This window comes from Bos indicus x Bos taurus, chromosome 22 (genome assembly GCF_003369695.1).
Source record: "Bos indicus x Bos taurus breed Angus x Brahman F1 hybrid chromosome 22, Bos_hybrid_MaternalHap_v2.0, whole genome shotgun sequence".
Lineage (NCBI taxonomy): Eukaryota > Metazoa > Chordata > Mammalia > Artiodactyla > Bovidae > Bos > Bos indicus x Bos taurus.
The window spans coordinates 57,888,180-57,905,317 of NC_040097.1; the positions used below are offsets into that span (position 1 = coordinate 57,888,180).

The 17,138-nt window shown below is 38.0% G+C and overlaps 1 protein-coding gene across 1 annotated transcript in view; it reads right to left on the reverse strand.

The window, feature by feature from the left end:
* The window catches only part of ZCWPW2 (zinc finger CW-type and PWWP domain containing 2), a 142,811-nt gene that overhangs the window by 39,209 nt on the left and 86,464 nt on the right, over positions 1-17,138 (reverse strand). Inside the window, exon 4 of the mRNA XM_027523645.1 lies at positions 13,907-14,018. Within this exon, the coding sequence (XP_027379446.1) occupies positions 13,907-14,018 (112 nt within the window). The remainder of the gene's footprint in view (positions 1-13,906; positions 14,019-17,138) is intronic.

Here is a 17,138-nt window from a genome sequence, read left to right on the forward strand (position 1 = left end):
TGGGGTCACTAAAGAGTCAGACACAACTGAGTGACTTCACTTTCACTTTTCACTTCCATGCACTGGAGAAGGAAATGGCAACCCACTCCAGTGTTCTTGCCTGGAGAATCCCAGGGACAGGGGAGCCTGGTGGGCTGCCATCTATGGGGTCACACAGAGTCGGACAGGACTGAAGTGACTTACCAGCAGCAGCAGTGTAGCCAAAGTGATAGCTTCACAAATTTCCTTGTTTCACTTTTTTACAATGGTTGGATTCATTCATCTTGAAATGGTGGCAACTTCAGTTGCAGACCTCAGTCTATAGTCCATATCAAGTAACTCTGTTTTTCCTTGGAACATCGTGACTTATTTCCTGCGTGCACTTTCAGCATTATTAGTGGCACTTCGTGGGTTCTATGGTATTGTTCAGGGCTTATGGTATTGCATAGAAATATGTGAGAACTGCAAGAGAACACTTTCCACTGTGATACGCAACTTTAGTGGAGAGATGAAGTGCTCCTGCAGAGGTGACCCGTGTCACAGCATTTGCACAAGTGTGCACTACATCTGTGCTCACTGTGACAGCAGCAGGAGGTAGCTGGGAAAGTATTACCATGGCACAGTGTGTGCACAACACTTACCTTTATGCAATCATGGTTTAATACTGCATTTTTATGTTTGTTTACATTTCACCCGACTACAAATGGCACCATATACAATCTGTGTTTATGTACATTTTAATAAGTTTTAATTTTTATAATATATTTGTGTGTATTTCATGGTAGTAAATGATTAAAATAGACTGCTATCTACATATAATTTAATCACTCATGATATACACTTTTCTCAAATTTTTTAGGCTATGCAGTTCATCTGTAAATTTTTTCAAATTGTCACCAATCTCCCCACATTTTTCATATATTTATTAAGTGAATTCACTGAAATCTGTGTGTAAGTGAACCTGCTCAGTTTCAACTCATGTTGTTCAAGGGTCAATTGTATAGAAAAGTATTTAAAGATCATTTTGATATGTGCAAAAGTATGTATGTGTGTATATTAGTAAAAATCATTGGCACAACTGGTCTTTTTTTAAAAAATGTTCAATCTGGAATTCCATAATTGAATAGATTCTATGTAAATATTTATCCATAGATATGTTTTAGAAACCTTAATACTGTGGTAATGAAAAATGGGAAGGGCTATGGATATTAACTGTAAGGTTTCAGGGCTGCATTTATGCAGAAAGGCAGAATCAAGATGGTGGAGAGAGAAGAAACAGAGTCCCTGTCTCCTCATGCCTAGGACACTCACTAGACACTGGTGGGGAATCCCCAACAACCAGGCCAACGGGAGGAGCCCCTGGGTGACCAGCTCCCATGGGGGAGCACAAGGGGAGGGGCAGTCAAGAAGTCAAGTCTCCCTCTGTCTTCTGGAGCCCCTTCTGTCCTCTAGAGTCCCTTCCAAGCACATGTATTGCCCATGTAGGCCCTGCAGGCACAGGAAAGAAAGAGGAGAAAGAGCTGTGCTGGCTGGGGGTATGTCCCTCGGGTGTGGAAGAGTGGGAAACAGCTTGGTGTTCTACCATCCACTCAGCCTGGGGGAGCCTCCTGGGGTGCCAAGCCCGATCCTCTGTACTTGGAAGCCTGATGCACTCTGGAGGCCCCCTCAGCTGGGCTGAGCCCAGGCCTTACCTCCTACTCCAATCCAAGGTCTTTTCTGGAGGCATGGTCCTGAACCAAGACCCCATGCCCCACCTAAACCCTGCCTCTACCTATACTCTACAACCACCTAAGCCCTTACCTACCTAAGGACCATGACCCCCTAAAGCCAAGGTTTTTTTCTGCCTTTCTTTGTTGCTCTTATTGTTTTGTTAGATTTTTTTGTTTTTTACTCTTGGCCAGTGGAGTTCAGTTTTACCCTCAGTTTTACAACCTGTAGCTATTTTATATATAGTCTTAATTTTTCTACTGTTTGTTAGTTTTCTAAATCTATTTTATTCTTTGTTATTGTTCTGCTCCCTTTTATTTTTATTTAGTATAATATATATATATACATATAAACATATACACACACATATATATACATATAAACATATATACATAGATATATATATACACACCAGATCAGATCAGATCAGTCGCTCAGTTGTGTCGGACTCTTTGCGCCATGAATCGCAGCACGCCAGGCCTCCCTGTCCATCACCAACTCCTGGAGTTCACTCAGACTCATGTCCATCAAATCAGTGATGCCATCCAGCCATCTCATCCTCTGTCGTCCCCTTCTCCTCTTGCCCCCAACCCCTCCCAGCATCAGAGTCTTTTCCAATGAGTCAACTCTTTGCATGAGGTGGCCAAAGTACTGGAGTTTCAGCTTTACCATCATTCCTTCCAAAGAAATCCCAGGGCTGATCTCCTTCAGAAGGGACTGGTTGGATCTCCTTGCAGTCCAAGGGACTCTCAAGAGTCTTCTCCAACACCACAGTTCAAAAGCATCAATTCTTCGGCACTCAGCCTTCTTCACAGTCCAACTCTCACATCCATACATGACCACAGGAAACACCATAGCCTTGACTAGACAAACCTTTGTTGGCAAAGTAATGTCTCTGCTTTTGAATATGCTATCTAGGTTGGTCATAACTTTCCTTCCAAGGACTAAGTGTCTTTTAATTTCATGGCTGCAGTCACCATCTGCAGTGATTTTGGAGCCCAGAAAAATAAAGTCTGACACTGTTTCCACTGTTTCCCCATCTATTTCCCATGAAGTGATGGGACCGGATGCCATGATCTTCGTTTTCTGAATGTTGAACTTTAAGCCAACTTTTTCACTCTCTACTTTCACCTTCATCAAGAGGCTTTTTAGTTCCTCTTCACTTTCTGCCATAAGGGTGGTGTCACCTGCATATCTGAGGTTATTGATATTTCTCCTAGCAATCTTGATTCCAGCTTGTGTTTCTTCCAGTCCAGCGTTTCTCATGATGTACTCTGCATATAAGTTAAATAAACAGGGTGACAATATACAGCCTTGACGTATTCCTTTTCCTATTTGGAACCAGTCTGTTGTTCCATGCCCAGTTCTAACTGTTGCTTCCTGACCTGCATACAAATTTCTCAAGAGGCAGATCAGGTGGTCTGGTATTCCCATCTCTTTCCGAATTTTCCAGTTTATTGTGATCCACACAGTCAAAGGCTTTGGCATAGTCAATAAAGCAGAAATAGATGTTTTTCTGGAACTCTCTTGCTTTTTCCATGATCCAGCGGATGTTGGCAATTTGATCTCTGGTTCCTCTGCCTTTTCTAAAACCAGCTTGAACATCAGGAAGTTCACGGTTCACAAATTGCTGAAGCCTGCCTTGGAGAATTTTAAGCATTACTTTACTAGCATGTGAGACGAGTGCAATTGTGCGGTAATTCGAGCATTCTTCGGCATTGCCTTTCTTTCAGATTGGAATGAAAACTCACCTTTTCCAGTCCTGTGGCCACTGCTGAGTTTTCCAAATTTGCTGGCATATTGAGTGCAGCACTTTCACAGCATCATCTTTCAGGATTTGGAATAGCTCAACTGGAATTCTATCACCTCCACTAGCTTTGTTTGTAGTGATGCTTTCTAAGGCCCACTTGACTTCATATTGCAGGATGCCTGGCTCTATATCAGTGATCACACCATCATGATCATCTGGGTCGTGAAGATCTTTTTTGTACAATTCTTCTGTGTATTCTTGCCATCTCTTCTTAATATCTTCTGCTTCTGTTAAGTCCATACCATTTCTGTCCTTTATCGAGCCCATCTTTGCATGAAATGTTCCTTTGGTATCTCTGATTTTCTTGAAGAGATCTCGAGTCTTTCCCATTCTGTTGTTTTCCTCTATTTCTTTGCATTGATCGCTGAAGAAGGCTTTCTTATCTCTTCTTGCTATTCTTTGGAACTCTGCATTCAGATGTTTATATCATTCCTTTTCTCCTTTGCTTTTCGCTTCTCTTCTTTTCACAGCTATTTGTATACACACACACACACACACACACACACACACACATATACTTTTTCTTTCTTTGCTACTGGAGTCTGGTTTTACCCTCCAGGGGTTGTTTCATATATACTCTTATTTTTTCTGATATATCTGTTAGTTTTCTAAATCCGTTTTATTTTTTATTCTTTGTTATTGTTCTGCTCCTTTTTATTTTTTATTATTATTTTCTTCTTTGCTACTGAAGTTTGGTTTTACCCTCCAGAGCCTGTTTCATATAGATTTATATCTTTTCTAACATATCTGTTAGTATTTTAAATTTATTTTTTATTTTATTATTTGTTATTGATCTGCTCCCTTTTTACTTTTCTATTTTCTTTTTTTCTTCTTTTGCTGCACCTTGCATCTTGCAGGATCCCAGCTCAAAGGCCAGGAAACAGGCCTGAGCTCCTGTGGTGGGAGCAGTGATTCCAAACTGCTAGACTAACACAGAATATCAGGCCCCAGGGAATATTAATCAGGATGAGGTATCCCAGAGGTCCACATCTCAACACCAACACCCCACTTCACCCAAGTGCCCACAAACTCCACTGCTAGAAACCTCAGGCCAAACAACTAGTAAGAAAGGAACACAGACCCACCCATCAAAAAAAAAAAAAAAAAAAAATGAGATGACAAAAACTATGACAAGCACTGAAAATGAAATTGATCAAAAATCTTCCAACAAACAAAAGACCAGCGCCAGAAGGCTTCATAGGTGAATTCTATCCTGTTCAAATTCTTCCCAAAAATTGCAGAGGGAAGCAAATACTCCCAAACTCATTTTACGAGGCCACCATCACCCTGGTACCAAAACCAGACAAGGAAATCACAAAAAAAGAAAACTTCAGGCCAATATCATCCATGAATATAGATGTAAAAATCCTCAACAAAATACTAGCAAAAAGAATCTAACAACATGTTAAAAGGATCATACACCATGATCAAGTGGGGTTTATCCATGGGATGCAAGGATACTTCAACATATGCAAATCAGTGTGATACACCATATTAACAAATTAAAAGATAAAAGGCTTCTGATAAAAGATAAAAATCACATGATAATCTCAATAGATTTAGAAAAATCTTTCAACAAAATTCAATACCCATTTATGTTAAAAAAAAAAAAATCTCTCCAGAAAATGAAAGAGAAGGAACCTACCTCAACATAACAAGGGCCAAGTACAACAAACCCACAGCAAACATTATTTCTTTTGGTGAAAAACTGAAAGCATTTCCTCTAAGATCAGGAACAAGAAAGAGGGCCCACTCTCACCACTGTTATTCAACATAGTTTTGGAAGTCCTAGTCACGGCAATCAGAGAAGAAAAACAAATAAAAGGAATCTGGATTGGAAAAGAAGTAAAACTCTTACTGTCTACAGATGACAAGATAATGTATGTACACAGAAAATCCTAAAGATGCCACCAGAAAATTACTAGAGCTTATCAATGAATTTAGTAAAGTCTCAGGATACAAAATTAATACATAGAAATTGTTTGCATTCCTATACACTAATAATGAAAAATCAGAAAGAGAAATTAAGGAAACAATCCCATTCGTCATTGCAACACACAGAATAAAATACCCAGGAATATTCCAACTGATGAAGGAATAATCTCCAGCAGACACAAGTAGTTCAATATCAGAAAAGCAAACAACCCAATCAGAAAATGGACAGAAGACCTAAACTGACATTTCTCCAAAAAAGACACACAGATGGCTAAAAGACACACCAAAAGATGCTCTACATCACTCATCATGAGAGAAACGCAAATCAAAACTACAATGAGGTATCACCTCACATTGGTCAGAATGGTAATCATCAAAAAATCTACAAACAATAAATGCTGGAGAGGATGTGGAGAAAAGAGAACCTTCTTGCACTGTTGGTGGGAATGTAAATTGATACAGCCACTATGGAGAACAATATGGAAATTCCTTAGAAAACTAAGAATGAAGTTACCATACGACCTTTGAAATTTAAAGAAATATTCCTAGGTATTTTATTCTGTTTGTTGCAATGGTGAATGGGATTATTTCCTTAATTTCTCTCCTTACGTAGGTTTATTCCTGGGATAAAAACCTGCAAAAGACCTGTATACAGAAAACTATGATAGTGATGAAAGAAATCAAAGATGACACAAACAGATGGAGAGATATATCACATTCTAGGATTGGAAGAATTAACATTGTGAAAATGACTATACTAGCCAAAGCAATCTACAAACTCAATACAATCCCTATCAAATTACCAACGGCATTTTTCACAGAACTAGAACAAAATATTTGACAATTTGTATGAAAACACTAAAGACCCCAAATAGCCAAAGCAATCTTGAGAAAGAAAAATGGAGCTGGAAGAATCGATGGTCCTGATTTCAGACTGTACAACAAAGCTATAGTAATCAAGATAGTATGGTACTGGCACAAAAACAGAAATATGAATCACTGGAACAAGACAGAAAGCCTACAATAAAACACACACACCTATGGGCACCTTATCTTTGACAAAGCAGGCAAGAATATACAATGGAAAGATAGCTTTTTTAACAAGTGGTATGGGAAAACTGGGCAGCTATGTGTAAAAGAATGAAATTAGAACACTTCATAACACCATACACAAAAATAAACTCAAAATGGATTAAAGACCCTAATATAAGCCCAAACTATATAACTCTTAAAAAGAAAATGTAGGCAGAACACTTTTTGACATAAATCACAGCAAGATCCTCTTTGACTCACCTCCAAGAATAATGGAAATAAGAACAGAAATAAACAAATGGGACCTAATTAAACTTAAAAGCTTTTGCACAGTAAAGAATCTATAAACAAGATGAAAAGACAACCCTCAGAATGGAAGAAAATAACTGCAAAAGAAGCAACTGACAAAGGATTAAATTCCAGAATATACAAGCAGCTCATGCAGCTCAATATCAGAAAAGCAAACAACCCAATTAAAAAATGGGCAGAAGACCTAAACCGACATTTCTCCAAAGAAGACATACAGACGGCTAACAAACAATAAATACTGGAGAGGATGTGGAGAAAAGAGAACCTTCCTGCACTGTTGGTGGGAATGTAAATTGATACAGCCATTATGGAGAACAGTACAGAAATTTCTTAGAAAACTAGGAATGAAGCTACCATATGACCTCTGAAATTAAAAGATGCTAGCTCCTTGGAAGAAAAGCTATGACAAACCTAGACAGTGTATTAAAAGCAGAGACATCACTTTTCTAACAAAGGTCTGTACAGTCAAAGGAACTGTACAGACAAACATATGTTTCTTTCAGTAGTCATGTGTCAATGTGACAGCTGGACCATCAAGGCTGAGCATCAAAGAATTAATGCTTTTGAATTGTGGTGCAAGAGAAGACTCATGAGAATCCCATGGACATCAAGGAGATCAAACCAGTCAATCCTAAAAGAAATCAACCCTGAATATTCATTGGAAGGACTGATGCTGAAGCTGAACCTCTAATACTTTGGTCAACTGATGTGAAGACCCTGATGCTAGGAAAGATTGAGGGCAGGAGGAAAAGGGGGCGACAGAAGATGAGATGGTTGGATGGCATCACTGACTCAATGGACATGAGTTTGAGCAAGCTCTGGGACATAATGAAGGACAAGGAAGCCTGGTGTTTTGTGGTCCATGGGGTTGCAAAGAGTCAAACAGGACTTAGTGCCTGAACAACAACAACAACAATATGAACCTGTGATCCCACTACTGGGCATATACCCTGAGAAAATAATAATTCAAAAAGGCACTTGTACCCAATGTTCACTGCAGCACTACTAACAATAGACAGGACATGGAAGCAATCTAGATGTCCATCAACAGATGAATGGATAAAGAAATTGTGGTAGATATATACAATGGAATATTACTCAGCCATAAAAAGGAATGAATTTGAGTCAGTTGAACTGACGTAGATGAACCTAGAGCCTGTTATACAGTGTGAAATAAGTCAGAAAGAGAAAAACAATTGTCATATATTAATGCATATATATGAAATCTAGAAAAATGGTACTGATTAACCTATTTGCATGGCAGGAATAGACAGAGATGTAGAGACAGACTTGTGGACACAGTGGCAGAAGGCAAGGATAAGATGAGAGAGTAGCTTTGAAATATATACTTTACCACACGTAAATACACAGCCAGAGAGAAGTTGCTATATAACACAGGGAGCTCAGCCTGGTGCTCTGTTAAGACCTAGAAAGGTGAGATGGTGGGCTGGGAGGGAGGCTCAAGAGGGAGGGGATATGTGTATACCTAGAGCTTCCCTGGTGCCTCAAACGGTAAAGAATCCTCCTGCAATGCAGGAGACCTGGGTTCAATCCCTGGGTCAGGAAGATGTCCTAGAGAAGGGAATGGCTACCCACCCCAGTATTCTTGCCTGGAGAATACCATGAACAGAGGAGCCTGGCAGGCTACAGCCCATGAAGTTGCAAAGAGTCAAATACGACTAAGTGACTAAGCACACACATACAGCTGATTCATGTTGCTGTACGGTAGAAACCAACATAACACTAGTGGTAAAGCAGTTATCCTTCAATTAAAATTAAAATTTAAGAAAGAAACAAAAAAGATTTATCAATACGGGAATATAATCACAATGAGCATGTAAAACAAAAAGGATAAGAGTAAATAAATTTTTGCCATTTAAAAGCCAATTTTGCAGTAAAAAATTATTTTCACAAAACAGAAAATTAGAGGAGTAGGTTATTGTATTTATACCTACAACTGGCTGCCATGTGTAAATTTCCCTTTTTCCTATGTTCAGCTGGTGCTTGAAATAACCCCTTCTTCTGGAATATATGTTTCCTTCCTGATGAACGTACAAGATGACCCACCACCATAGACGATTCTTCAGCTAGGAGAAATACCCACCTCTTTTGCAAATTCATAGTCATCTTAGGTCACAGAACTTTTTCCCTTGTCTTACAGCTTCTTCGATATATATCTAAGCACTCTGCAAGGCTAGGATGTGCCTTGAGGCAGGGACCACTTTTCAATGCAGCAGGTGCTCAATTTTTTTACATTTAATAAATGTATATGGATTTTATGCAAAATATTATATAGATCTGAAATATACATTGTACCCAAACAAATTAATATAATTAACTGAAACACACAGAATATTTACATGGCATAAGTCACTATACTAGACAATGTAAAATATAAAATATTACATGTTGTCACTCAGATCTTTAGTTTCTTAACTGATAAAGCAGGAGTAATATATTGGTATACTGTGATTTAAATAATATAATCTACATAAAATAAAGTTCCTAAAACAATGTCTGGTAGATTTTAGATAACAATGTTCTCTTCCATTTTAGCTAATTGATGTGTGTGTGTGTGTGTGTGTGTGCATGTGTGTGTGTGTGTGTGTGTGTTAGAGAGAGAGTGAGGGAGAGATCTTAAGCCTTGTAATACTAGGAAAAATAGTTTGTCAATGATATATTTCACTATTGTCTCATCTTTTCAAGTGATTTCATCATTCTTCCATTTAAATAATTATTTGTCTTTCAAACAGTTGGGAATAATTGATGAGCAATGATAAAATAGCAAAATATTCCGAGAGGGAAAAATAAGATGGTTGAAATTCCACAATGCATTTCAGATTTAAGGGCCCAGTGAGACCTGGTAGTAGTTACAATATAGAACATGCTTTGTTGAATCAAAAAAAATTTCCCTGTTCTTTTGAAGACCTCTGACAATAATAAAAATCACAATGAAAGGCTAATCTGTACAAATAGCTAAAACTGCACAAAAAGACTAAAATTGGATCCAAAGGACCCTGATCATATATTGAGAGTTAATGAGAATAGAACAGAACTCATGTTTCTTCTCAAAACGTAAGCAATTCTTAAGTAAAACATCCAGCAGGGAGATGAATTGGGAACAGAAACATCCAAACTGCTGTTCAAGAACTCTTCACATTCAAACGTTGTGGAGCTGTCTCCCAGTGCAATAGAACTCTAATTCAATGTCAAAGGAAAGTGCTGATGTAATACTTTCAAACATAGCAATCACTAGTGATTTCTCTGTTAATAACAGTAAGTCTGTGTTCAACTTCAGCAGCATTTACTATTTTCTAAGAGCTGAATTCTCCCTAGTGAGAAAGGTTTAATTTCCTCCCTTCAGAAATCTCTGCATGTAAGAACCCTGACATACAGAGTGAAAAGCAGTTAACAGGAAATGTAGATTTGGATAATTAAAAGGACCTTTACTTCTCTTCTGAACTATATCCACATCATATTTTTAAAGTATAAAAGAGGAGCTTCAGGTAGAAAATAAAAATGTTCCAAATGAGTAGAGGTGGTTATGCACCATGAATCGTAAGAGATGTTAAAATTTTTATTTACAACCATATGAGAGGGAAGTTAGGGTTAGAAAGAAAGCTGAGCGCCAAAGAATTGATGCTTTTGAACTGTGGTGTTGGAGAAGACTCTTGAGAGTCCCTTGGACTGCAAGGAGATCCAACCAGTCCATTCTAAAGGTCCTGGGTGTTCACTGGAAGGACTGATGCTGAAGCTGAAACTCCAATACTTTGGCCACCTCATGCGAAGAGTTGACTCACTGGAAAAAGACTCTGATGCTGGGAGGGATTAGGGGCAGGAGGAGAAGGGGACGACAGAGGATGAGATGGCTGGATGGCATCGCCGACTCGACAGGCACGAGTTTGGGTGAACCCTGGGAGTTGGTGATCGACAGGGAGGCCTGGCATGCTGTGATTCATGGGGTCACAAAGAGTCAGACACGACTGAGCGACTGAACTGAACTGAAAACCTGGAAGCAACCAGGATGTTTTCAATGGGTGAGTGGATAAATAAACTGGTACACACAAACAATGGAATATAATTGGTAGTAGAGAAATCCTCACAGCTACTGGAATGAAATAAATGGTTTGCCTCTAAGCAACTAACCTTTTAAGTAACTGACCTCCTGTAAAATATTTGAATAATGGTTAATTATCTCTCAAACCTACTTTGAATACAGTAAGAAGCTGTATACCTCCTAGAATCCACTCTAGAAGCTAAGCAGGCACAGGACTAAATTCTCTTTTGGAGGCAGTAAAGAGGGAGTGAGCCTGTGACGCAAAGACTTAACTCCTAGAAGTCTGTTCACGCCCGTCAATTTGGGATACTTCAGGCACAAAATGAGAGTCCTTAGGCACATGGCTGTCTATAATCAGGCTGAATTATACAAATTCTGCATGTAAAAACCATCAGACTTTCATCAAGAAAATGGTTTGTTGCTGCAAAATCAATCAGAAATAACCCCGTTCCAGGTCTCCGGACGAGTAAGAATGCCAAAGGATGCAGACATCAACACCCTGGCACACACAACAACAGCAAAGGCAAAATAACTTACCGAGACCAGGTCACTCTAGTGGGAAATGGCTGCAATACAACTTTCAAAAGTAAAAGACTATACATTACTACAAAATATTAATGTTTAAAAAACTAAATATTTCAGTTTATTCTGGTTACACAAACAAATGTATAGCCCATGCAAAGCATAAAATTGTATTTGTGACACTAAAGTGAGTTCAACCTTTATTGCTAATAAACAGAGACATTATATTTTCAGCTCAAGGAATAAAATCACATTTGTGGTAATAAAAGTCTTGACCACAGGAGTTTGCTTATCATTCTTTTTCCATTCTTTTCAAATCTATTTATATGCTTTAAAATCTAAACTTAGGTGGCTAGGTTAATATTTAAACTTTTTCTCAAATAAAATGTTTTTATACATGTTTTAAACTTTTCTACAGGAGAAAAAATATCAGTCTTACTTTAAAATTCAGTAAGCACAAAAGACCAGATCCTCCCTTAGAAAAATCTGCTTTAGAACTTAAGGTGGAGAAAATCAGAAGGTACCTTGTAAGGAAAAAAAAAAATATCCTTTTTATGATCACTAAGCAGAAAAAAATTTAATGTATTTATTTATTGAAAAATCATTTCCATGCAAATATTAAATTCTTTTTAGAGTTAAAAATATATTATAGCTGCTACAAACCCTATGAATTCATTTAAAAAGCTACCCATAAACCACAATATTTACGATTCAAGAGAACTTTGAGGATGCTTTGAAATATTATACTTTTTTACCTAATTAAAGAAGTTAAAGATCACTTTTTATCTTTGCCTTGAATTAAAAAAAAAAAAAACATTTTGAAAAATACTTTGTTCTAAAATAATATAGCATATCCAAATAAAAGTTTCACTCAAGGAATATATTTTAAAGCCATAGCTTCTAATTTTGAAATAAATGCTTTGAAATACATAAGAGAATCTATGTAGAAAGGTTAAGAATATAGATGACAGAAGCACTAATTAAAACACCTACATTTAAATAGAGTGCTCGCTAAATAGACACTACTCCAAAAGGACATACAGATAGCCAAACAACACATGAAAAGATGCTCAGCATAACTAATTATTGGGCTCCCCTGGTGGCTCAGAGGTTAAAGCGTCTGCCTCCAATGCAGGAGACCTGGGTTCAATCCCTGGGTCGGGAAGATCCCCTGGAGAAGGAAATGGTAACCCACTCCAGTATTCTTGCCTGGAGAATCCCATGGACGGAGAAGCCTAGTAGGCTACAGTCCACAGGGTTGCAAAGAGTCAGACATGACTGGGACACAGAGCGACTTAGAAACACAAATCAAAACTACCATGAATTATCACCTCACACTGGTAAGAATGGCCATCATCAGCAAGTCTACAAATAATAAATGTTGGACAGGGTGTAGAGAAAAGGGAACCCTCCTATACTTTTGGTGGGAATGTAAATTAGTGCAGCCACTATGGAGAACAGGATTGGAAGCTCCTTATAAAACTAAAAATAGAGCTACCATATGATCCAGCAATCCCATTCTGGACATATATCTAGAGAAAACTATAATCTGAAAAGAAGCATGCACCTCAGTGTTCTTTGTAGCACTATTTACATGAGCCAAGACATGAACGTGAAGTCACTCAGTCATGTCCGACTCTTTGTGACTCCATGGTCTGCTTTAGAACTTAAAGCAGGCTCCTCTGCCCATGGGATTTTCAAGGCAAGAATACTGGAGTGGGTTGCCATTTCCTTCTCCAGGAGATCTTCCCGACCCAGGGATTGAACCCAGGTCTCCCACATTGTAGGCAGACACTTTACCAGCTGAGCCACCAGGGAAGTCAACAACCTAAATGTCCATCAACAGAGGAATAGATAAAGAAGAGACAAAAGAATACTACTCAGCCATAAAAAGGAATGAAAAAGTGACATTTGCAGAGACATGGATGGATCTAGAGACTATAATACAGAGTGAAGTAAGTCAGAAAGAGAAAAACAAATATTATATTGATATCGCTTTACATGGATCTAGAAAAATGGTAGAGATGAACTTATTTGCAAAGTAGAAACAGAAACTACAGATGTAGAAAACAAATTTACAGTTACCGAGGGGAGATGCTGGGGGTGGGATGAATTGGGAGATTGGGGTTGACGTATATACACTATTGATACTGTGCATAAAATAGACAACTAATGAGAATCTAGCACACGGAACTCTTCTCAGTCCTCTGTGGTGACTTAAATGGGAAAGAAATCTGAAAAAGAGGGAATATATGTATGTATATAGCTGATTCACTTTGCTGCACAGCAGAAAATAATACAACATTGTAAAGCAGCTATGCGCCAACAGAAATTAATTTTAAAAAATGGATTGCATGTTTAGTCTGGGAAAACAGTTTCAGAGGGCAAAAAATAAATACTATTAATCCATATAAGAATAAATTTTCATTGGACAAAGATATACTATTCTCCTGTGAAACGGAAAGAGAGATTTTAAAATGTGCAAACATGTTTTGGAAAGACACTCTTGAATACATCCTTGTTTTCTGGTGGTGAAGAATAAACAGTGCACGTACCCTGTTTTGATAGGTAGCATCTTTCCAGCCTTTGCTCATGAGAACATCCATACAGGAGGTATGCTTCTTGTAGGGCACTCTTATACCACTTATTTTTCTTACATTTTTCTGGCTAAAGAAAGACAGAAAAATAGTAAGATTCATCTTTAAGTGTATTTTTTTTAACAGGTTCAGCTGTTGAGCTTGAACTAAAACTAAGCACTGCACAATACTCTAGACTTTGATTATTATTTTTTGGTATATTTTAGAATATAGCAAAGTTGGGGAAATTTTGTATGTTAATAGCCAAAAGGGTCAGAGTCTCAATTCACTAAGATATTTTAATATGATTTATCTCAGACTTAGTTACAGATAGCTAAGACCACCAGTGTAACAAAGTAGTGAATATTAATACATTTTATAAGAATAATTTTGATTCCTCTTTAAGTAACAAGGCAATGGTAATGTAATGATAAAAACTGAAAGGCATAGTTTCTTACTGTAGTAAAACTAATTCCATTCACATCCAGTTTTGGTGTTACAGCAGATAGCTGGCATATTCATACAATTTTTTGAAACTTTCTATGCCCAATTTCTTCACCTGTAAAGCGTGGCTAATGCAATCACCATTTAGTATTAAAGGAAACAATAAGTATTAAATTCAGTAAGTATTAAAGGAATAATAGATGAGAGAGTTTTCTGGCATAATAAGTGATCAATATATGTTATTCTACTTGAATACAGTTCTTTTTCTAAATATATATTCAATTTTTAAAAAATATAGCTTGAGAGACTTCCCTGGTGGTCCAGTGGTTAAGACACCATGCTGCCAAAACAGGGGGGATGGGTTTGATCATGGTTTGGGAACTAAGATCCCACATGCCATGTAGCATAGCTGAAATATTTAAAAAAATAACAGCTGGAAATTTTAATTTGAAAAGAAAAATGGAATAAAAGAATCTTTAGGTTAAAAATGACTGTAAAAATTATATGGCCTAGTAATTTTGCCAATGTTATTTTAGAGCTTGTCCCTAAAAGGTTTTTATGATGCTTAAAAAATTTACAATTTATAAAATGCATGCCATCATTTTATTTTTGCAAACTTCAGCTCCAAAAAGAACACAGGTGTTAAATTGCATGTGGTACTGGACACTATTTGCCATAAAAGTAGTGAAAAAATACAATCAAACAAAAATCTATTTTTGTAAATCAAACAATAGATTTTTGTACACAGAATACCTAAATTTCACTTATTAGGTTATTTCATAGGAAAAAAGAAAAGACAGACAGATACAATTCAAAAAATATCAGATAATTTAAACTAATTTAAGAATAAGCTATAACAACATTTGCAGATTTAAAACATTTTTGCTTTTCAAATGTTATAAAGATGCTAAGTTAAACATTTATAGGACTTGCCTGGTGGTGCCTTCCTGATAGCTCAGTGGGTAAAGAATCTGCCTGCAATGCAGGAGACCCTGGTTCGATTCTTGGGTCTGGAAGATCTGCTGGAGAAGGGATGGGCTACCCACTCCAGTATTCTTGGGCTTCCCTGGAGTATTCTGGCCTAGAGAATTCCTAGAGAATTCCATGGACTGCATAGTCCATGGGGTCGCAAAGAGTCGCACATGACGGTGACTTTCACTTTCATGGTAACTTTCTGGAGGTGCAATGGATAAGAACTCACCTGCCAGTGTAGGGGACACGGTTTTAATCCCTGGTTTGGGACGATTCCACTTGCCACAGAGCAACTAACCCCACAAAGGCAACTACTGAGCCTGTGAGGCAACCACCGAGCCTGTGTGCCGCAACCGCTGAAGGCTGCGTCTAGAGCCTGTGCTGCGCAGAAAGAAAAGCCACCTCAATGAGAAGGCCCCACAACTCAGCGAAGAGTAGCCTTTGCTCACCACGACTATAGAAAGCCTGTGCAAAGCAGCGAAGACCCAGTCCAGCCAAAAATAAATTAATTTAAAAGATTTTAAAAATAATTTATAGATAATGAAAAATCACCTATAAGCTGTTACGTGTGTGTACGCTCAGTTGCTCAGTCAGGTCCAACTCTTTGAGACCCCATGCACTGCAGCCCGCCAGGCTCCTCTGTCCATGGGACTCTCCGGGCAAGAATACTAGAGTGGGTTGCCATGCCGTCTTCCAGGGGATCTTCCTGACCCAAGGACTGAACCCCCGATCTCCTGCAGGAGGATTCTTTACCACTGAGCCACCTGGGAAGCTGTTACAGCACTAAACAACTAAAGTTAAGGAAATTTCTCAAGAAAACCGATGCAAAATATTCCAAAATTAAACCCTGGTGAGTCTGGGGAACTAAAAAGCAATTTTTAATCCTGTGTCTGAGAATCTTTAAGAATTTATCAGTAAGTATGTGCCACCTAGTGGTAATATTACAATTACACATCTTCCAAAGAACTCAAACTCTTGTACAAAGAATTTTGAATTTCAGAATAAGGCTCAGATATGCAATGTATTTTCAATTAGTTTGTTCTTTGATTGAAGAAGCGATTCTAAAAGCGTAGAATGTGCCCTCCTGTCCACCCCCGTACTGTTTTTCCCAAAGGCACCCCAAATTACCAGTTTCTTTCACAGTCTTCCAGAGACACTGTATCCACCTACAAGCATTTACATCACTTAAATATCTATTTTTACAGAATGCTATGAATAGCTATATACTTTGAGTTTTTCTATTTGTACCTTGCAGATTTTTTTTTAAATGCTTGTAATCTTTTATTTTTAATCTCTTTATAGATTTATTCAATGTATTTCAGACCCTCAGGATCTATCACTGAAGAAAACAAATGAAGCTTACAATCTAACCGGTGAAGTAAGCATAACAAATACATAAAGGCTCTAGTTTAAGAGGCTGTAAGTATTCTGTAATAAAGAAAAGGTGAGGCAATAAAGTGGTTCAGGGTAACTCTCATTGAAAAAGTGACATTTAAGCAAGGATCTGAAGGAGGTCGAGCAGCTACCAGAGATATCCTGAGAAAGAGCACTGTGGGCGGACAAAAGATGCTCTAAGACAGGAGAATATAAGTGTACTCAAGGGGCATCAAGGAAGGTAAGCTGGTTATGAGTGAATGAGAAAGAAAATGAGTAACTGGGAATGATGTCCAAAGAATTAACAGGGACCAGGTCATGGAGGTCCTTGCAGGCCACTGCAGGAACTCTCCAATGAGTTCCTGGCTTTTACTCTGAGTGAAATCGGAGTCACTGCACAGTTCTGAGCAGAAAAATAAAA